Source organism: Eriocheir sinensis, chromosome 9 (genome assembly GCF_024679095.1).
Source record: "Eriocheir sinensis breed Jianghai 21 chromosome 9, ASM2467909v1, whole genome shotgun sequence".
Classification (NCBI taxonomy): Eukaryota; Metazoa; Arthropoda; class Malacostraca; order Decapoda; family Varunidae; genus Eriocheir; species Eriocheir sinensis.
In genome coordinates, this window is record NC_066517.1 from 25475635 (window position 1) to 25497456 (window position 21822).

Sequence of the window (21822 nt, forward strand, 5' to 3'; positions counted from 1 at the left end):
TTTACGGCCCCCAAGATTCCTCTCCCTCCACAGCATCCCTTCCCAGCCTCCTCCTCCTTCTCCTTCTTCTTTATTTGACTTTTTCCGCTTTGTATCGCTTTTTAGGTCCTTCTTCTCAACACTTCTATACCTCCTGTTCTTTTCTTCCCCTGGCTGTCACCTCGGTCTGTCTCGTTATGCAAGGATTTGGTGCAGGGGAAGGAAGCATGACGGATTTCTTTCGTTTATATGTTTATTAGAGAGAATTTATGTACTTGTTGTTCCCCTTGAAGTGGTTAGGGACGCTGTTTTTCTCTCTGTTGCGTCGGCCTCTTTTATGGCGCCCAAGATTCCTCTCCCTCCTCACAGCAACCCTTATCAGCCTCCTCATCCCCAGGCCAACTCTAGGGGATCAGTTACGTACTATTGGAAAGGAAGGTGTGTGAATAATAAGAAGAGAGGCCCGAGAGGAGGACCCAAGAAGCGATACAAAGCGTTACATGTCAAAAGAAGCTGACCAGTGACACCCACCCTCAAGCCCTGCTGAAGTGTACAAGGACCTTCCTGCAGGAGTCCGGTCAGCTTGACAGCCCCTTAAGACATCACGAATAAGAAGATCGAGTCTCCGTGATGCTGAGTCCAGTGTTTGGCATCGGGTGTCCAGCTGTCAACTACTTCAGCAGGGATACATCTACATAACAACAACAGCCACTAGCAACTTTGGGGCTATAGAGGTCGTGGTCCCATGGCCTAACCAGCCCTCTAAAATACGGAAGAAGGTGTCCAGCCAGCACCTCACCTCCTGTGCCTTCCCGAGGACAGCTGCCCACCCACCAGCCACGCCAGGGGGTAGGGTTGTTACCTTAAATTGTGATTTCTTACCAGTGGTGTAGTTAGGCCTGGGCCTTCGGGGCTATTGCCCCAAATGTTTTATGAGTAGCCCTGGATCTCAAATTTTTTTTTTAAGAATAGCTTATTCTCTCACGGGGGGGAGGCAGACCCTTTATTAGCCTTGCAGCTCTGTTCATAGCAAGTAGTTTCTTCAGCAGATATTTAGGAAGTCCATAATAAAGTGAGTTACAATAATCCAGCTTACTAGTTACATGATTATATATATATATATATATATATATATATATATATATATATATATATATATATATATATATATATATATATATATATATATATATATATATATATATATATATATATATATATATATATATATATATATATATATATATAAGCATCTTCATAGTCTTATAATCCAGGTATTTCTTGACAAATGCAATATTTCTCAGATGGTAGCCTGCTGTTCTCACCACCTGATTGATCTGTTCTTTGAATGATAGTACTAGCAATTAGATTTGATAGATCTCATACGTAGATCATACAGTTTGATCCCGTCCAGTTCACGTTCGTATCACGTATTCACAGCCACTCGCCAGTTGGCCATCAGTCAGGCAGTGGTGCCAGGCACCAGCCAAGGTGCGTATCCCAGCCCCATATTTCCCAAGTCTGTACAGGTATGTGGTGCCTGACTTCCCACAGCCAACAGCCAATCATCGCTGTTCCAGCTCGTGATGTCTCATGTGGGCAGAGCTTAGGAGACCGCTAAAGATTAAAATATTTTGTCCTCCAAAACAAGACTATATCGCAATATAAAGGCATATATTAGGGAAGCACAAATAATAATCTTAAATTCGGTTCTGATTACACTTAGTTACCAGTATTATTACGCAAAAAAATAATCTCATTATAACTATTATTCTGAGGACTTCTTTTTCCTTCTTTTCCTCTCTCTCTGCTTCCTGTGTTCTAACTTATCATGGCAGGAAATGAGATAGTTCCCAGATGTGTGATATCTGACTTTAGCCTTACAGGACAGAGGTTCCTGTGACGTTACACAGGAGAATTGGATTTCCTCTCATTTTATCAACGGAAGTTCACGTTCGTCAGGAATATGCACATATGAGGACATGATATCTTTTTTTTATGGAGAAACTTGTGTATTACGAAGCAAGGCTAGAGTAACATGAGAAAGGAAAGGAAGGGACGTGAGAAATGCATATATTAAGGAAGCACAAATAATAACATATAGTTGATTTACCTTAAACATACAAACATCCTAAACAAGTTTATAGTTACTAATGATAATATATCTATATATATATATCTATATCTATATCTATATCTATATCTATATCTATCTATATATATATATATATATATATATATATATATATATATATATATATATATATATATATATATATATACATATATATATATATATATATATATATATATATATGTACATACATACATACATTCAACTTCGTTCTCTCTGTGCGAAGATCAAAACAGCAGCAGATGGATATAACGGCGAGGCAGGCTCAGCAGAACAGATGAGATCATTTTCCACCCACTGATAGGAGCTATAAAGTTAATTGAAAAAATGCCCACACAGGATAAAATATAGACCACATGTATTAAACTTTATTCATTGGCTGCATGAAGGTTCATCATACTTTGAAACTTTAGTTCAGGTACATTTCCTTCCCTCCTTAACTTAACACCACATCCCAGCTACATGTTAACTAATTTTTATCTCATTTCATCACAAATTACCAATATTCGTGCAATTTCTGTGGATCCAAGTCCCATGACTGTGCTCACTATGACTTCCTTGTTGTCCAAGTTCCCCTGCTGCCCGTGTACGGGTGGGCTGTGCATACGTGCCTCTCTCCACTTGCGGTTTTCATGAGGCCTAAAGCTCGTAAACGCCGCCTTGCCCGCCATATTCCCAACGAACGTGAATTTCCGTTGATAAAATGACTTAGGAAATCCATCTCTCCTGTGTAACGTCATAGGAACCTCTGTCCTGTAAGGCTAAAGTCAGATATCACACATCTGGGAACTATCTCACTTCCTGTCACAATAAGTTAGAACACAGGAAGCGGAGGAAGAGGAAAAGGAGAAAGAAGCCCTCAGAATAATAGTTATATTGAGATTAATTTTTGCGTAATACTGGTAACTAGGTGTAATCAGGGCCGAATTCAATATTATTATTTGTGCTTCCCTAATATATGCATATATATTACGATAGTCTTGTTTTGGAAGACAAAATATTTTAATCTCTAGCGGTCTCCTGAGCTCCGCCCACATGAGACATCACGAGTTGGAACAGTGATGATTAGCTGCGGAAGCCAGGCACCACTTACCCATACGGACTTGGGAACTTTGCATCCCAGCCCGCGCACACGTGTGAGCGAGAGCTTGTTGATTGGTAGTAGAGAGCAAGACCTGAGTCTGAGGCTATGGATATAAGAAGCTTTTTTAAAAAAAAAGGGGACCAAGGCAGTTAGGTGCAGCCTGCAAGGTAAGAGCAGGAGGAGGAAGAGTTACTTCCTGCTGTTGCTGTAACTGCAGATAGCCCAGGACGGGAGACCCGCTGCCTTTACATTGTCTGTTAACTCAGGTTGGTGGAGCAGAGGGCTCTTTATAACCAGCTAGCAAATAGCCATAGTCTAGCTGAGTGGTTCCTTTTGTCACACAAGGCACACTGATTCCTTAAAAAATATGGTAGTTATGTATACTGTAATGATGGGAAATGTGCACACTGCACTGAATTGCTCCAGCATTCAGCAGTTCGAAGGAGAACGAGGGACCATAGATTTTTTCTGATTTCCATAGCATCCATTTATTAGTTAGGGAATTTCAAGAGGTCTTTTTATTGACATTTTGCTGAAGACAAAAACCTGTGGTCATTAATTACGTGACAATTGCGCGAGATCGAACTTCGTTGATATAAAAATAAGTTAAAAGCATAACAGTAAAAGAAGCTTTTAATACATCTTTAACCTTGTATTAAATAACTTGCAGCCTGCAGGAACTGATGACATGGCAGCCATTATAAAGGCTGTAGTCACCGCCTAATGGTGTGACTAGCTTCTGAACCAAGACCATGATCTCGCAGGACGTCACCTCCCAGCCCTTAAACACCAGCAATGTGGAGGGGATACCAAGCGTGCCTGCTGCTGTGCCGGCACCCTCAAGATCCCAGCGCAAGCCTTACAGAAGGAAAGCCAACTGGAAGAAGGAGGCCTCCCTTCTCCTCCTGAACCTTGTCGTCAAACACAGGAAGGTTATTGGGGGCAAAGGTATGGATGAATGTGCAACAGCAAGGCAGAAGACCGAGGTCTGGAGGACCATCACCCAGGAAATAAATGTAGCCTTTCCTGACGTGGTGAGAGACGTTGTGGAGGTTGAAAAGAAGTGGTGGGGCCTAAAAGGACAAGGGAAGGAGGAGCTGAAACAATACAGGAAGGCCATGCATCGAGCAGGCAAGAAACTTGGTCATTGTTAAGAGCAAGCGCATGCCCATATTTTGATTATTTTGACATACAGTATTTTGTTAATAAACACTAGTGTATAAATAATATAGACACTAGAACAACAAAACCTGGTCAATACTCATCTTTGGGGCCTCTTAAGTTATCAGTGGGAGGGGTAAAGTTCCACAATTCTGAGAGTGGAAATCAAATCAGCACACTTCAGAACCCCTTTGGTCACATGCAGTAACTCATGTAGTTGTTTAATCTTTCAGATGGTAACCCTCCTCCCAAAGAGCAGCTGTCTGAGGTGGCTTTGGCAGTGAAGGCCTTTTTGGACCAAAGTACTGAAAGCATCTTGGGTCTCCCTCTGCATCTGGATGCTATCAGGCTTCAGGTTCAGTGAGTAAAATGTTACTTGAACCACCTTAATAGGTACAATCTCTCCTCAGGGTTTTGTTATGTATTTTTTCCTTAGTTAATCATGGCTTTACATGTTACCTCACCAATAATATATACAGTGGGTTCCTGCGACTAGCATTTTTCAACTAGCAATTTCAAGTCTAGTGGCAGGATAGAAACAGTTCCAGGTTTCCTAACTAATAATCAAAGCCATGGGACTAGCAAAAACATTAGAGTAACATAACAACTTCACAGTTTGGTGCCTAGCAATGCTTGCATCCATGCTGTCACTATGTTAACCATTTTTGTGTGTGTTTCAGTGAATTTCCAGAGAAGGTGGACAGCACCTCTACATGTGCTGTGTATGACCCACTACCACTGCAGTTCTGGTTAGTATTATGAACCTATTCAGGAAGTATTTAAAACATTCTGTTTGTAAGATTAAAGTATTCACACATCATCATGCAAAAGGCTGTTATGGGTAAATGTTTATCTTTAGAAATATTACATACTTTGTTCTCAACGTTATTTATTTCATCCATCAAACTCTCCTCACAAGGCATGTGGATCAGTTTTTCCAGCTTCATGGGGTGCCTTAAGGTGTAGGATGGTCAGGCCAAATTCCATCTGAGGTTCATTGAATGGGAGAAACAGAGGAACATCCATAAAGGTGCAGGTTTCTTTTTCAGCCTTTCCCTTTCCTCACAGTTTCCATTTGTGTCTTCTTTGTTTCAGCGTTGAGTCACCCCAAGAAGCCAGCATCCCATCAGAGGCTGCCCTTCATGCTGAGGATGACAGCAGCAGCAGCAGCAACCTGCCAGCTGCCCTGCCCCCACCACCACCACCCACTGATCCTGACCCAACATTTGAGGCAGAGAAAAGAAAACTAGAGCTTGCAATTTTGCGAGCCAAAGTTGAGTGTGTGAGGGCCCAGAAGCGGGTCCACGAGGCAGACGTGGAGCGTTTGCTGGCCCAGAAGAGGGCCTATGAGGCTGATGTGGAGTACAAGGCACTTTTGAGCAAAAAGCTTAATTGTAACAAATATACAGAATAGTTCAAAAACATGTCTTTTACTGTACTGTTTTATAGACAGATCCCATGTAGAAACAACTTGGTATAAAAGCTAATTACTAATGTGATATACTTGCATAATAGAAAATCTGTAAAATCAGTCACCTTCTAAAAGAGGTGTCAAGCCATGACATAATCCTTTATTTATTGAGGCAAAAATGCATTTGCCCGCAGAGGTGTCCTATTCCCATGGAAAGTTTCCTGCTACCTGATTGGTTGAATGGATGATGTCCAAATACATTATTTTATTTGTAATAGTTGCCAGATTATGTGAGCCAACACTTCCTTATTAATTAAAGTTTCTCCCTCCAATGTATGTATATCCATTAAAAATAATGAGTAAAGATTATGAAATAGTGTGGTGGATAGTCTCAATCCATTAACATCAGCCGCCCACGTCAGCAACGACAGCAACACAATAAATTCTCCCTCTCTTCTGGTAGAACCTGAGCCCTCTTTTGCAGCCAGGAAGCCCTCCCCCAAGCCTCTCTTCACCCACCCCTGGACCCAACACTGCAGCTATCCGATCACCACATCCACACACATGTGCATATATAAGCAAGCTGAAAAGTTATTACAATTTTATTTTCAATGTACATATTTACACACTTATTTTCCTATTGTGATGACCCAGCTTCCTACAGACCTCAATGACTTTGGTTTTACTTTTAACAATATCTGGCCCTACAAATCCCACTTCTGCACCATTTCTGGCTACCACACCATTCCAGAGTGTTTAATTTCTCCAGTACACACACACACACGTTAGGTATTTTTGTGGGAGTCAATCACTTGGTTCATCACCCCCTTCCTTTGTACCTTTAATACAGTGAGTGGTCAACAGCTCATAAGTCTGCATGATTTCTGACTCCATCACCAGAATCTGAGTGGTGAACTTCTTCCCTAAAGCAAAACAGGTGGCTACTCTTCACAAGAAATATCCAGCTATACTCTTTCAATTCATTTTCATGGAAAGAGCTAAGAATGAAGCTCTCCCTCTTCCTGCCATTGTTAGACTGGGCATCCAATTGTCCACGACCTGTGATGCTTGTCCTCACATGCACCCACAGCTGTGTCAGTGGCATAGTATTGGCTGTGCTTATAATTAGTCTTTAAGATCAACCTACTCAGCTATTGGGCATAGTATTTAGTGTACATCAAGCAAGTTTTAAAGTGGTGATTACTGAACCTTTGAGGAGGGGTGATATTAGAGGGAAGACAAGTGTTAATATTACTGCAATAGCCACAGCTGTGCTAGGATCAATGGATGTTCCTTGGCCTTCTTCCACATGTTTAAGTTTTCAGTGATGGACAAGGATCATGGATCAGTGGACGGCCAGCCTTGACCACTGGGACAATGAGAGAGCCTGGGTGACACACCTCTGCAGACGACAGCCAACCAGCCCTAACTACTAAGCCTGAGGAGATGGACAGATGGATATGAGTCTGTGAGGGATGGAGAGGTGTCTTACACTGTCCTGGGTGGGGTCCAGGCCTCCACCTTGGGCCTGGTGGTGCTGTATGGGGTGTAGGCGTCTGCAGTTCCCGTCACGTTCTCCTGGTGCCCACTCTGCCAGGCATAGGCCGTTGGAGGCACCTGCAACACAACAGCATCATCATCAGGAGGGAGACAGCGGCAAGCTGGTTCATGAATAGGGTATACAGTGGACAGATTTGTGAGCTATTTTTTTTTTCCATTATTGTTTCCTTTTTTTGCCCTTGAGCTGTTTCCTTTACTGTAAAAAAAAAAAAAATGTTATGCAAATATGAGTGAATGTTTCAAATGGATGTTCGCTACACTTACAGATGGAGCAAGCACATAGTAAATAACTAATTGTCAAGAGCTAATGTGTGTGGACTGACTGGCCTCTTATAATCTTCTTATATCCTTGAGTGTATATATACAATTCTTTCTCTCCTCTTCTTTTACTCACTAAAGATGATCCACCTATTATTATTATTCCCTCCAGCATCAATATTTTTGTCTTCAGTAACTTCCATTTCATGCTTTTTGCTCATTTTCCACCATCATTTTGTACTTTTTCTTTATGTAGTAAGTCTTTCTTCACTCCCTTAAAAGGTATAACATTGTCCACCAGGGAGCTTGCCTTCAATTACCATTAAAGTCATTCCTCAACCATTTCTCCTCCATGTAAGCCTATCCAGCTGCCTCATTTAAAGTGTCTATACCACTACACAAGGCATTTTTCCCTTCCAAGCATTACAGCTTCCTCTCCCTAACAGGCATTTTTCCCTTTCAATCCTTACAGCTTCCTCTACCTAACGCATTTTTCCCTTCCAATCCTTACAGCTTCCTCTTCCTAACAGGCATTTTTCCCTTCCAATCCTTACAGCTTCCTCTCCCTAACAGGTATTTTTCCCTTCCATTCCTTACAGTTTCCTCTCCCTATCAGGCATTTTTCCCTTCCAATCCTTACAGCTTCTTCTCCCTAACAGGCATTTTTCCCTTCCATTCCTTACAGCTTCCTCTCCCTATCAGGCATTTTTCCCTTCCAATCCTTACAAGCTTCCTCTCCCTAAGCCATCCCTGCCCTCTTCCTACCTCTGTGGGGGGCTGGTCAGTCTTGTGGTGCAGCCAACCGTACCACTCCGCCGTCACCATGGATGCATCGTAGTCAGTACCAACACTCGGGTGGTAGACAACCCAGCGGTTACGGCCTGCAAGGGAGAATGGTGGTGGTGATTGTGGTGTTATACTCGGTTTCCTTATCCATCCTTGCAAAAATTCAAATCAAATCTTTTAACCCCTTGACTGTGAATTTCCTACAAGAAGGCCTCACCAAGCTACAGAGTGGAGCACAATTCAATGAAGGAAAATGTAAAGTCATGCACCTTAAGAGAGGATATCCAGCATACCAATACCACATGGGAAACACTCCACTATCCACCACAGAGGCAAAAGAAAGTCCTGGGAGTATATATGTTACCAGGCTACCAGTGAAGGTGAAATCCATGCCAATCGCAGCAGAGTGGTTAAAAAATCATAACATAACCCTCATAACCACCCACCTAAAGTCAGCTGCTTGTTCTCGTAGTATTTGTTGCCCAGCGCGTCCTCCCCAACGAGGGATCCATCCTTGAGGTCATCCACCCTGCAGGGAAAGTCAAGAATTACTACACACCAAGCTACTTTCCTGAAATAGCAACAATGATGATAATAATGTGTGGGCTTCTTTGTTTTTAAATGTTTTTTTTTTTTTCAAGTGGGCTATTTTGTTTTTGAGTGGGCTATTTTGTCTTGGAGTGGGCTATGTTGTCTTTGAGTGGGGTATTTTGTCTTGGAGTGGGCTATTTTGTCTTCGAGTGGGCTATTTTGTCTTCGAGTGGGCTATGTTGTCTTCGAGTGGGGTATTTTGTTTTTGAGTGGATTATTTTGTCTTGGAGTGGGATATGTTGTCTTGGAGTGGGGTATTTTATCTTGGAGTGGGCTATTTTGTCTTGGAGTGGGCTATTTTGTCTTCGAGTGGGCTATTTTGTCTTCGAGTAAGGTATTTTGTCTTCGAGTGGGCTATTTTGTCTTCAAGTGGGCTATTTTGTCTTGGAGTGGGCTATATTGTCTTCGAGTGGGGTATTTAGTCTTCAAGTGGGCTATTTTGTCTTCGAGTGGGCTCTTTTGTTTTTGAGTGGGCTATTGGTGACAAGATGCGCAGAACTGCATTTTTTTTACTAGATCTGAGTAATTTGAGTAGAACAGTGATGTATTTTGACCCATAACTATCAGCAGCAGTGTATACTAAGCCAATCCTAACCTAACTTTATCTAACCTAACCTGATGCCCCTCGCTGCAAATATATGATGTGCTAGACTGCACTCACTAACTTCATACACCAACAGTTTGAAGTTCTAATTTTCTGGAAGTCATTAGTTACTGCAATGCATTCCCAGAAATAAGATACAACACATAATATCAGTATTACCCTCATGAAAGATGGCTATCCTCAATCCCATATTAGCCAAGGAGAGGAGGAGGATAGGAAGGAAAGAAGATAGGAAGGAAGGCAGAAGTGAAAGAATGATGGTAAGAGGAAGGGAGGAAAAGATAAGGGAAGGAAGATGGGAGGAAAAGATAAGAGGGAAGGAAGGCAGGAGAGAGAGAATGAAGGAAAAGATAGAAGGAAGGAAGGAGGGAGGGAGAGAAACATAGCTCAGGGGGATGGGAGGGAAGAAGGAAGGAAAATATATAGTTAGGGAGGGCAAGAGGGAAAGAAGGAAAATATAAAGGGAAGGAAGGCAAGATGGAAGGAAAAGGGATGGCAGGAGGGAAAGAAAAAAAAAAAACGTCAGGAGTAGGGTTAAAAATATCAAATCGTTCCGTATTGGAGAATGAAATGGTGCGTTCCATTTTAAACCAATATGGAATGCCATTTGTTCCGTATTTGTGTTTGAATGGGCAAGTAGATAAAATTCAGCATTTGAAAGCTGTAGTGATGGCATTTTTTAGTTAATCCAAAAAAATAGGCCGTAAAATTAGGTATCTGTTTGTGAAGGGTCGTCCTGAAATACGTGTGCAGTACATACGCGGCCCCCCTTCCTCCTGCCTCTACAAGCAGCAGGCAACGACTTTCAAGACAGGGCAGGCTACAGAAATTTTAGGGTTGCCACCCATCCCCTAAAATACAGATTCTTTCCATATTGGAGAGTGAGATGTTCCATATTTTTCTGATCTCAAGGTGGCAACCCTAGTCGTTGGGAAAGGAGGAGGGAGGGAGGGAAGAAGGAAAGAAAATAAATAGGGAAGGAAGAAGGGAGGAGAAGACATAGGGAAGGAAAAAAGAAAATACGTCAGGAGTAAGGGAAAGGAGGGAAGAGGCCATAGGGAAGGAAGGAAAAAATAAAACACATCAGGAGTAAGGGAAAGGAGGAGGGAGAGGGAGGAGAAGACAGGGAAGGAAGGAAAAAAGAAAACACATCAGGAGTAAGGGAAAGGAGGAGGGAAGGAAGAAAGGAAAGATGGGGTGGAATAGACATAGAGAAGGAAGGAAAAAAGAAAATACGTCAGGAGTAAGGGAAAGGAGGAGGGAAGGAAGGAGAGGGAAGAGGACATAGGGAAGGAAGGAAAAAGGAAACACATCCGGAGTAAGGGAAAGGAGGGAAGGAAGGAAGGAGGGAGAGGGAGGAGAAGACATAGGGAAGGAAGGAAAGAGGAAAATACGTCAGGAGTAAGGGAAGGAAGACAGGAGGGAGAGGGAAGAGGCCATAGTTGTGATGCACGGCTGAAATCGCTTTACTTTTCTCCTTTTCCTTCCAGCCACACGCTTTTCCTCACCTGTACAGCTGGTAAAGGGAAGCCCTGATGCCTCCGTAGTCCCTGATGATCCGCAAGGCCTTGAATATCTTGTCAATACCGAAATATGAGGCCATGGCGGTGGTGGTGGCGGTGGTGAACAGCTGATGGCGGTGACGATGGCGAACAGCTGATGGCGGTGACGGTGATGGTGGTGAACAGCTGATGATGGTGATGAGCAACTAATGGTGGTTGTTGTTACTTACTTGGCGCTTAAATTGACGTTAGCACAGCTGAGGTGGGCGGGAGCCATAATTTGTCCAGCCTGTACGTGCTTCATTCATGCTGTACACTGATATTTTAGTTATGTCCCAGATCTCCTTTTACAGGCACTTAAAAAGGCGTGCTCCGCTGTGCGAGGATTAAGGAGTTGTGCACCCTGCAGCGATCGCCGCCCCGATCTAGGTGTCACACATTTGCCGCCAGGCCCTCCAGGATTTTCCATACATAGATCACTGTATATCTCCCCCTTCTCTGAAGGGAGTACATCCCCGGAGGTGTTGGAATCCTTCCCAGTAACTGAGGTGTTAATTGTACTCCGGGTCGGGACGGTGTCCGCCAAGGCGAGTACGTGGCTGCCAGAACAGTTCTGTCTTTTCTGCTGGCTGCAGGACACTCCCAGGCTGTGCCCTGCTCCGGCCTGTCGCTACAGACGAGGGCAAGGCTGCGGGCCATTGCTGCATACGTTGAAAATCTGTCGCGTCCACTTACAGAACAGAAAAAATGAGCCTCAAAACGCCGCAGTTCAGAGCTGTGGCGTGGCTCACTGGGCCAAGGCAGGGCCAACACACACGATGCCTGCCACAATACCGCTACGTGAAGTGTTACAGCTTCTGTAAGCAGTGAAAACGCTACATTTAGGCCGTTCTGGCGCTGGCCAGCACGTAATCCTCTGCTACTCCTTGAGTCTCCCTTGCACTGCTGCGTCAGCCATTCTCACTTTCGTACCCGGAGTGACGTCACGCCAGGGATTTCCCTCCAGGATAAGCCTCTGGGGGACAGGCCCTTGGGTCTGTGGGTCCAGGCTTTGTGAATACACACAGGAGAGAGTGACCAGCGAGGCCTCGGGGGGCGGGAGGGCCTACCAGCCCTGCCATAGCCCTTTAAATCCCTGCTGCAGGCCGTGACGTCACGGCCGAGGCATGAGTCATCCCCCTGGCCGGCCTGGTAAGTGCTGCCCCCTGCGCCAAAGCACGCCACACAGACCTCCTGGTAATGGTAATTTTCACTGACTCGCTTCGGCAAATCTGCCGGACAACACCAGAAGGGGTGACTTTGTCCCGCCTTCATGGGGCGGAGGGGCCCCGTGGCTGGGTGTAGGGCCATGGGGCTGTGTCTCTTAACTAGACGTTTGTTTCAGACGCAAGGAGGGGCGCGTGCAGCGTGCGGGAAGAGCAGAGTCGCCTGTCTACCTCCCTGGTGGAGGGTGTGATGTCGCAGGCTGAGGTTTACACTCGCTAAGTCGCCGTGAGTCCGTACTACTCCACGTGTTTTCACGCAGAATAAGCCTTGCTGAGCGTCCAGATGATGTTAAACACGAGTTGTTGCAGCGACAGAGTGTGTGTGGAGGCTGTGGGGCCAGAGGCTACCAGCCCCGGGCCATGATAAGGCGTTTCAGGGCATAGATGGACCAGCAGGTGCCGCACGCCGCCTCGTTGAAGTAAACACAGCCACGTGAGCGCCTTACATAACACTGACAGCTAATGTGTGTACGTGTGTGTGTGTGTGTCTGTAATGATATAATGACACTAATAAGAGTTTTTGACTACTACTACTACTACTATATACTGTTGCTGATTACTACTACTACTACCACTACTACTACTATACCAGCACCGCACGTACCTTGGGAAATACACATCCCTTATCTTGGAGGGGACGAGATGTATGCCCCCCATTGTTGATTTTCTCTATATCTTGTACAGTATATTATGACCTCGTTGCTTTGACCGTGCGAGAGCTGAAAAGAGAGCCGAGGACAGAGGTCATGTGCTTGAGGGTGGGAATAGGTTGATAAAGGGTTATATAAGGGTTTAATAAGGGGTTGTGTGTTGGTTACATGAGAGAGAGAGAGAGAGAGAGAGAGAGAGAGAGAGAGAGAGAGAGAGAGGATCGAGTTAATGGTGTGTGTGTGTGTGTGTGTGTGTGTGAAAGGTGAACACTGGACAGAAAAAAAAGGGAACTTTGGCTAAACTTAAGTGTTGTTTCAGGGAATCAAAATATTGTGCCTATATACAAGGCCTTGATCGAGTGTGCCTGTTGTATAGTATTTATGATCAACAAATAAATATACTGTGTAGGCTAGCTGAACGGTGAATTAATCTCGTGAGCCTCGACCTGTAAGCACCTTGGGATTAGCATGTATATAATTTTCTCATATAATAGTGTATACGACTGACTGTCTGGTATCTGCGACGGTGAGGTAGCCAACCAGGTGAGTGACTTACCGCCGTGCCTCTCATCTCATGAGTCTTAGCCACACCACATGTTTGTCTTAGCATACACAGAATACTTACAGCCGTGCCTCTCACCCTCCTTGACCTGCCCTGAGCCGGTATATTTAGTTCCTGTAGCGGTTGTTACAAGGAAGCGGAGCAGAGCACGGTCATGGAACACAAGGACCCTCCGTGCTTATCTATGAAGGCTTCTTCTGAAAAATCCCAGATGGATGGATGGAGATGGAGATCCAGACCATTAACTCGATCCTCTCTCTCTCATGTAACCAACACACAACCCCTTATTAAAGAGGGAAGGTATTTGATTGGATTAAGGCGTGGATTAGCGACAGGAAACAGAGGGTTACCATTAACGGTAAAAAATCCAAATGGGACCAGTGGGGTTCCTCAAGGTTCATTTTTAGGCCCGCTTTTATTCATTATCTACATCAATGACATAGACAATGGGATAACTAGTGACATAGGTAAATTTGCAGATGACACCAAAACAGGATGCACTATTAGGACAGGGGAGGATGCTAGAGCACTGCAGGAGGATCTCAACAAACTGTCAGCTTGGTCAGAGAAATGGCAGATGAATTTTAACATCACCAAGTGTAGCGTACTTAGTGTAGGAACACGCAACCCATTACACGGGTATAGTTTAGACTCCACAGTGATAGGCAGGTCTGAGTGTGAAAGGGATTTGGGAGTGTTAGTGAACTCTGACCTAAAACTAAGGAAGCAATGTATTAGTGCAAGGAATAGGGGTAACAGGGTATTAGGCTTTATTAACAGGACGGTAACCAACAGGAGTGCACAGGTCATCCTCAGACTCTATTTAGCGTTAGTTAAGCCACACTTAGATTATGCTGTCCAGTTTTGGTGCCTACACTACAGAATGGACATCAACTTGCTAGAATCAGTTCAGAGGAGAATGGCCAAGATGATTCAGGGGCTGAGGAACCTCCCATATCAAAATAGGCTGAAACATCTAAACTTACATTCACTAGAAAGACGAAGAGTGCGGGGAGATCTGATAGAAGTATTCAAATGGGTCAAGGGTTACAACAAAGGCGATATAAGTAAAGTACTGAGAATTAGCCAGCAGGATAGAACTCGCAGTAATGGATTTAAATTAGAAAAATATAGATTTAGGAGAGATATAGGCAAGCATTGGTTTAGTAATAGAGTGGTGGGGGAATGGAATAGACTCAGCAATCACATAGTTAGTGCAGGGACGATAGCTTGTTTTAAGAGTAGACTGGATAGCTACATGGACGAGGACGACAGGTGGCAGTGAGGTGTGGGTGCAGTAAGGTGACAGGGTACTGGTGCGTGCCTAGTACCGCCGGTAAAACGAGGATCAAGCCTCTACCTGTAACCCCTGAAACTACACCTCACCCATCGTGACTAGTGGGGGTGATTCTGGAGCTGCCCTGTGTAGGCCACCCGGCCTCTTACAGTTTCCCTATGTTCTTATGTAGCGACGGATTCGACCCTACGTCATTCTAGAACGTGGAACTGGCACGCTGACCACTCAGCCACCGCCTCCCCATTATTTATTATATATAATTTGTTCTCTCTCTCTCTCTCTCTCTCTCTCTCTCTCTCTCTCTCTCTCTCTCTCTCTCTCTCTCTCTCTCTCTCTCTCTCTCTCTCTTATTTTTGTGCCTTTGTCTGTACGTCTCTACCTCTTGTCTCTGTCACTGCCTATATGCGTGTTATGCACTTGTACGGGTGCCCTGCGCATCATTAATCCAGATCCAGATCCAGAGCCTCTCTTCTCCCTCACCTCTCTCTTCAGACCAGCTTTGTCTGGTATATAAAACTGTAGTCTTTCATTGCATCAATATTTTAGAACGTGTGTCTGCAGCCGTGCACACCTCAATCTACTGCTCTCCTCCTCCTCCTCCTCCTCCCAGTACTCTGTCCATTCACCAAGTATTACAAAGCTCTCCGCATGTTTTCCAAGTTTTTATTGGTGAGTTTCTTACTAATACAGGATTTTTAATCATAATAAGATATTTTTAAGGAAATATTTTATACATACCAACATTATGATTTGTATTGCTATAAATCTCTTACAGTTTTTGGTGGTAATAGATCGTAATGGCTGATCAGGCAGCACCACACATATTCACTCTGAATTGTCAAAGTGTTACTTTCCATAAGGTTTAAGTTATTATATACTAAAGTGCATCTGAGGCTGTCGGTCTGCTTGGGGTAAGAGGAATTATCTGATGAATAAACCTATTGGAGTGTTATCAAGTTTATTACAAGTCAACTCACCCATTATAAGTTACAATCTTCTCTTCTCCATCAGAACAGAATGGAACAGCATGACAGACTGCTCCTGAAGAATGCGGGCTGGCTGAACTCTTTCCTGTGACTGCTGAGAGCAAGAGAGAGTATCTCGCTCTCCACCCTGACGCCACGCTTGAGGAGGGACACCACACCTGCTGGGCTCCGCACCTGACAGCCTCACCTGGAAGAAACAACCGATTAAACACATGAGCGAGGACCACTAAAAAGACACTTAATGTCAAGTTGAGGGACACCTTTACATGCACTGCCTGTTAGGGTGTGTTAGTTGTTACAAAGAGATGTTTCTGCAAAGTATCTCAGTGTCTGTGAAGTGTCAACAATTTTTTTCTTTAACTGAAGCATCCTTGTGTCTGATTCAATACCAAAAGCTTCCTGTCAATTTAAGGAGACTCTTTGAGGAAGTTTCGACTTACTACAGTATTTTAAGATCTATTGTAAGCCTATTTTCAGCTGTTTCTTAGACAAATATAGCTACAGTGAAACCAGATTGGCGGGATCGATACTGGAGAAATATACATGCACATAAAACAGAAAAAAACAACCAATCAACAAATAATAACAAAGCTACCATGATACTATACTCGGTCAGCGACACCCTAGAGGGGGGGGGAGTAGAGAGGCGTGCGGGAATACGTCATTCTGTGCCCGTTCTGGCGAACCACTCCTCACTAAATGAAGACCATTACTCTAACTTACTTTATTTCCTGTTGCTTTTTTTTACGTTATTTTTCCTGGTAGCACACACACACACACACACACACACACACACACACACACAAGCTATCATGGTGTACTTTTTTTTTAATATCACATGAATACGTTTGCATCACATGAACGGTTCACTAACATCAACCTATCACCACCACCATCACCATAACCACCCCCATCACCACCACCAACAACAACAGACGCATAAAGATGAAATAGCATCTTTCTTGTCTACTACTACTACTACTACAATAGATAATAATAATGGTAATAATAATAATAATGATAATAATAATAATCGATAATAATAATGACAATATAATCATCACCACCACCACCAGTCCCCCCCGCAGCCCAACCTCCCCCCCCACACCGGCCTAAGACGCAAAAAACGAGTCCCTATAGAATGAGGTCACCAATGAGCGGGAAGACATGCCATTGGCTAGGAGGGCATTGACGTCATAGGCCTAGCGAGGTCTAATTGGTCGAGCCGCTTCCACATTCACCACCGATGTGCTCTGGGGTGGTGTGTGACGTCATAGGCCTGCTGAGCTCTGATTGGCGGAGGGTTTAGCAGGCTGGGCGGGGATTGGCTGGGCCTGATGTGTGCAAAACTATGTGTGTGTGTGTGTGTGTGTGAGAGAGAGAGAGAGAGAGATTTACATAGAAAATCAGACCACACAGACATGGTCCAGATCTCTCTAGAGAGAGAGAGAGAGAGAGAGAGAGCAGGCAGCTTTAAAGGAAGGAAATAGGTAGAAGGAGGAAGAGGAGGAAGATAAGGCAGACAAGAGGTTACTGGGTGTATAGTAGAGACGTAGATACAGGGGGAGAGAGAGGGAGAGAAAGCAAGGAAGGGGAAGAGGGAGGTAGAAAAAGTATGGGAGGGAGAGGAGGGGAAGGAGAGGAGATAAATAGGAAAAAAAGATACGCAAAAGAGAGAGAGAGAGAGAGAGAGAGAGAGAGAGAGAGAGAGAGAAAAGAAGGGAAATTAAAAAAATAATAATAAATGAATGTGGGCAGGGAGGGAAGGAGGGGGAGGAAGCACGGGGGGGAGGTGAGAGAGAGAGAGAGAGAGAGAGAGAAACGGAAAGCAAAAGACGTAGGGGAGGAGGAGGAAAGGAGGGAGGGAAGGAGAGGTCATTGAGGAGGAAAGGAGAGACGGGGAAGGCAAAGTAGATAGGGAGGGAGGTTGGGAGAGAAGGCAAGGTAAGGAGATAGGGAGGGAGGCAGAGAAACAACAGGGGGAAGTGAGGAGAGATGGAGGAGAGGAGAGGTCATTGAGGAAGAAGGGAGAGACGGAGAAGGCAAAGTAGATAGGGAGGGAGGTAGTGAGAGAAGACAAGGTAAGGAGGGGAGGAGGGAGAAAAAACAGAAGGGGGAGGAGAACTGGAATGGCGGAAAGGAGGAAAGAATAGGTCACTGAGGAGGAAAGGAAGAGGCGATGATGGGGAAGGAGAAGGAATTAAATTAGACGAAGAGAGAGAGAGAGAGAGAGAGAGAGAGAGAGAGAGTGTGTGTGTGTGTGGCAGCGCAGCACGAGAACGGTGCTGAGCAACACCTCCCTCGTGGAAGTTCAAGGCACCCACCAACGTGCATTCTCCATCGCAGCGGTGGTGTGGTGGAACAACCTCACTGTTGATGTGGACGTGACAAAACTGTCCACTCAGCAGATGGAGGTTGCTTCCCACAGGTGGCTACACCTACACCCACCGTAAAAGCGAAAATGTAAACGCTTGTAAATAATTGTAAACACTTGTAAATTATTGTATAAAATACAAATGTTATCTCGGCAGAGGCTTTCGAATAGCTCCCCACAGGACGGGGGAACTTTAGCTTAGGAAAAATATTGCCATGTACTAATGTACTAAACGTGTTTAAATAAGAGAGAGAGAGAGAGAGAAACAAGAGATAACGAAGTATGATTAATCTTACCTAGCAGTGAATAACCCTCCCTTCCTCTCTCTCTCTCTCTCTCTCTCTCTCTCTCTCTCTCTCTCCTCCTGTCTTTTTCTCTCTCACTCGTTTTCATTCATTCATTCATTAATTCTCTCTCTCTCTCTCTCTCTCTCTCTCTCTCTCTCTCTCTCTCTCCCTCTCCCTTTCCCCTTCCCTCTCTACCTACACTCCCCTCTCCTGCCTCTCCCTCTCTCCCTCCCGCACTGCCTAGGCCTATGACGTCACGGTTTGGTCCTCTGGCAGCGGTAATGGTAAGGGATAGGCCTAGGCCGGGGTCATTTTCCCCACCAATCTAGGTCAAACTAGGTCATGTCTTTGCTGGAGTCACGTTCCTTGACCCCCATGCACCTCCCTCTCTCTCTCTCTCTCTCTCTCTCTCTCTCTCTCTCTCTCTCTCTCTCTCTCTCTCTAACGCCCCCCCACATCTCATTTAAGTTAGATAAGTATCTCCCCACCTATCTATCTATCTATCTATCCATTAATCTATCTGTATATATGTGTACATTCTATTATTATTATTATCATTATTCAATCATCTATTTTCCTTTAACTCATATTTATGATAATTCACTTTCGCCTCTAATGACGCATGGGCAGGAGGGATCAGCACTCAGCACCCTTCCCCGGCTTTCTGTGCTGCCGTCACCCCGCGGCTCCAAGCACAGCACTCAGCACCCCTTCCTCGCCTGACTCTGCTGCCATCACCCCCGCGGCTTCAAGCTCAGCACTCCTCCCCTGCCCGTACTGACTTTCCCCTCACCCCCGCGGCTTCAGGCTCAGCACTCAGCACCCCTCCCCTGCCCGTGCTGACTTCCCCCTCACCCCCGCGGCTCCAGGTACAGCACTCAACACCCCTCCCCTGCCCGTGGTGACTTCCCCCTCACCCCCGTGGCTCCAGGTACAGCACTCAACACCCCTCCCCTGCCTAGTACTGCGACTATTACTATTCAATCAATTAATCAATGGGGCATCCACCAAGTCTGGGGGTCCCTCTGGGCAAGTCTCCATGCAATCCCCCTTCTCATTCGAAATAACTCCTCATAGGATTTATCGACTTGCTCAAGCCACGAACTTTGAGGGCGTCCCTTTGGCCTCCTCCACTCCGAATTGTCTCTTACAGAGACAACCCGATAAGAAGGTTGGCTTCTAGGCAGCGTGCCACGAGCCCGTATCTATAGCCGGGGTTGGCGCTGACGGACTCTGCGGTAATGTAAGTCGAATCAGTCTCACGGAGTAGGTAGTCGCCGGTTTGACAAAACGCCATTCCAGCGGTATATATTCCATGATTCTGCGTAGACACTTATTACATCCGCCTCGTCAGTTCTTATGCAATGTCCATGTCTCACAGCCACACGACAGGGAGCACAAGGGACTTGAGGACCCGGGTCTTCATCTTTCTACAAAGGTGTGAACAACGCCTTATACTCGTTCTGAGCGAGTCCTACTACTCTTACTACTACTACTACTACTACTACTACTACTACTGTTACTACTACTGTTACTACTACTACTACTACTACTACAATCAATAATAATCTACTATTTCTACATTATTTCCAATTCTTCTTCTTCTTCTTCTTCTTCTTCTTCTTCTTCTTCTTCTTCTTCTTCTTCTTCTTCCTCCTCCTCCTTCTCGTCCTCCTCTTCTTTCTTTCCCTTATTTCCAGTACGTATTTTCTTGTAGCTAGGCGAAACTGCGGCGTGGCGAGTGACCTACTTATAATTATTTCAACTAGAGGGAAGGGAAGACACGTTCTAAAACACTTGAATAATTACACACACACACACACACACACACACACACACACACACACAGACATACTCCCCCTCTTGTAATTACCAGCAATATATAGAGCGAATGGGCAGAGAGAGAGAGAGAGAGAGAGAATTTGTTTTAATACTAACCCCGCAGATTCAGCACTACTACTACTACTACTACTACTACTACCACTACTATTACTACTACTACTACTACTACTACTACTACTACTACTACTACTTCTACTACTACCGTTTTTATGAACTTCGCTACCAAGGTGTGTGCAATTTTCTGAGATCTCAATGTCCTCGCCACACGCATGAACAGACAGACTAGTGTTTCATAAAGAAAGCCTCAAAACACATTACGTTGGGTTTGCCCAGGAAACCTCAAGTTCCAAGACCTTAGAAGGAAAGGAAGGGAAATGAAAGAAAGGAGGGAAAGAAATAGAGGAAAAAGAAGGAGAGAGGGGAAAGAAATGGAGGAGAAAGAAGCAACAGGTAGCAAAAAAAGGAGTGAGGAAGAAGGTCGGGAAGAAAATGGAGGAAAGAAGGGGGAAAAAAGAGAAAACAAGCAGGGAATTAATGAAGGGAAGGAGGGGAAAAGAGAGAGGAGGAAGAAGGGAAGGGGAAATGGAGGAAAAATGTGGGAGAGAAGGAAAGGGTTAGTTAGATAAAGGGAGAGAAAAAGGAAGGGAGGGAGAGAAGCGAGAAAAAGGGAGGGAGAGAAGGGGAGGAAATGAAGGAGGGAGAGAAAGAAGCGGAAGAAAATAACTAATAGGGAGGGATGGGAAGGAAAGGAAGGAGGGGAGAGATTTTTCCTCCATCTGCTTTGAAGAGAGAGAGAGAGAGAGAGAGAGAGAGAGAGATCATATTGTGAACCTTCTCTCTCTCTCTCTCTCTCTCTCTCTCTCTCTCTCTCTCTCTCTCACACACACACACACACACATTCACGGGTATCAAGTTCAATCAATTCTACTTTTATTTATTTATTGTTGGTTTAAGGAAGCGAGGGAAGGTTTAGTCTAACAGATGGTGACGGTGGATTGAGGCTTAGAGGAGGAGGAGATGGAGGAGATGGAGATGGAGGAGGAGGAGTAGGAGATGGAGTAGGAGGAGGAGGAGGAGGGGAATGGAAATACAAGGCAGGAGGCTTAGAGAGAGGAAGGGGCGGCTTAGGGAGGGCGATAACTACAACTATTACTCCTACTACTACTACTTGCATGGTGGATAGTGTAAAATGTTAGTGTGCACAAGATAACCCCCTTCTCTCTCTCTCTCTCTCTCTCTCTCTCTCTCTCTCTCTCTCTCTCTCTCTCTCTCTCTCTCTCTCTCTCTCTCTACACAAAATATATATATATATATATATATATATATATATATATATATATATATATATATATATATATATATATATATAGTGTTGGTATGTATGTGTGTGCGTCTGTGTGTGTGTGTGTGTGTGTGTGTGTGTGTGTGTGTGTGTGTGTGTGTGTGTGTGTGTGTGTGTGTGTGTGTGTGTGTGTGTGTGTGTGTGTGT

At 44.6% G+C, this 21822-nt stretch overlaps 3 protein-coding genes across 4 annotated transcripts in view; 1 reads left to right on the forward strand and 2 right to left on the reverse strand.

Moving 5' to 3' along the window:
• Window positions 1-34: 34 nt before the first annotated feature.
• LOC126996247 (harmonin-like) lies at window positions 35-6146 on the forward strand. Of its 2 annotated transcripts, none has more exons than XM_050856617.1 (5): window positions 35-828; window positions 3868-4340; window positions 4592-4718; window positions 5039-5107; window positions 5454-6146. In XM_050856617.1, the coding sequence occupies exons 2-5, from the start codon at window positions 3950-3952 to the stop codon at window positions 5770-5772; spliced, it is 906 nt and encodes a 301-aa protein (XP_050712574.1). In that variant the 5' UTR covers window positions 35-828; window positions 3868-3949; the 3' UTR covers window positions 5773-6146. The 2 variants fall into 2 exon arrangements, with proteins under 2 accessions (XP_050712574.1, XP_050712575.1); XM_050856618.1 differs by having other exon boundaries at window positions 3868-4328.
• A 210-nt stretch (window positions 6147-6356) lies between these two features.
• LOC126996250 (probable NADH dehydrogenase [ubiquinone] 1 alpha subcomplex subunit 12) lies at window positions 6357-11307 on the reverse strand. Its single transcript, XM_050856622.1, has 4 exons — window positions 11077-11307; window positions 8820-8902; window positions 8353-8468; window positions 6357-7386 (listed from the first exon to the last, which is right to left on the reverse strand). The coding sequence occupies exons 1-4, from the start codon at window positions 11169-11171 to the stop codon at window positions 7258-7260; spliced, it is 423 nt and encodes a 140-aa protein (XP_050712579.1). The 5' UTR covers window positions 11172-11307; the 3' UTR covers window positions 6357-7257.
• Window positions 11308-15493: 4186 nt separating this feature from the next.
• LOC126996249 (uncharacterized) overlaps window positions 15494-21822 on the reverse strand; it is an 88984-nt gene continuing 82655 nt past the window's right edge. Inside the window, exon 3 of the mRNA XM_050856621.1 lies at window positions 15494-16017. Within this exon, the coding sequence (XP_050712578.1) occupies window positions 15832-16017 (186 nt within the window). The 3' untranslated portion in view covers window positions 15494-15831. The remainder of the gene's footprint in view (window positions 16018-21822) is intronic.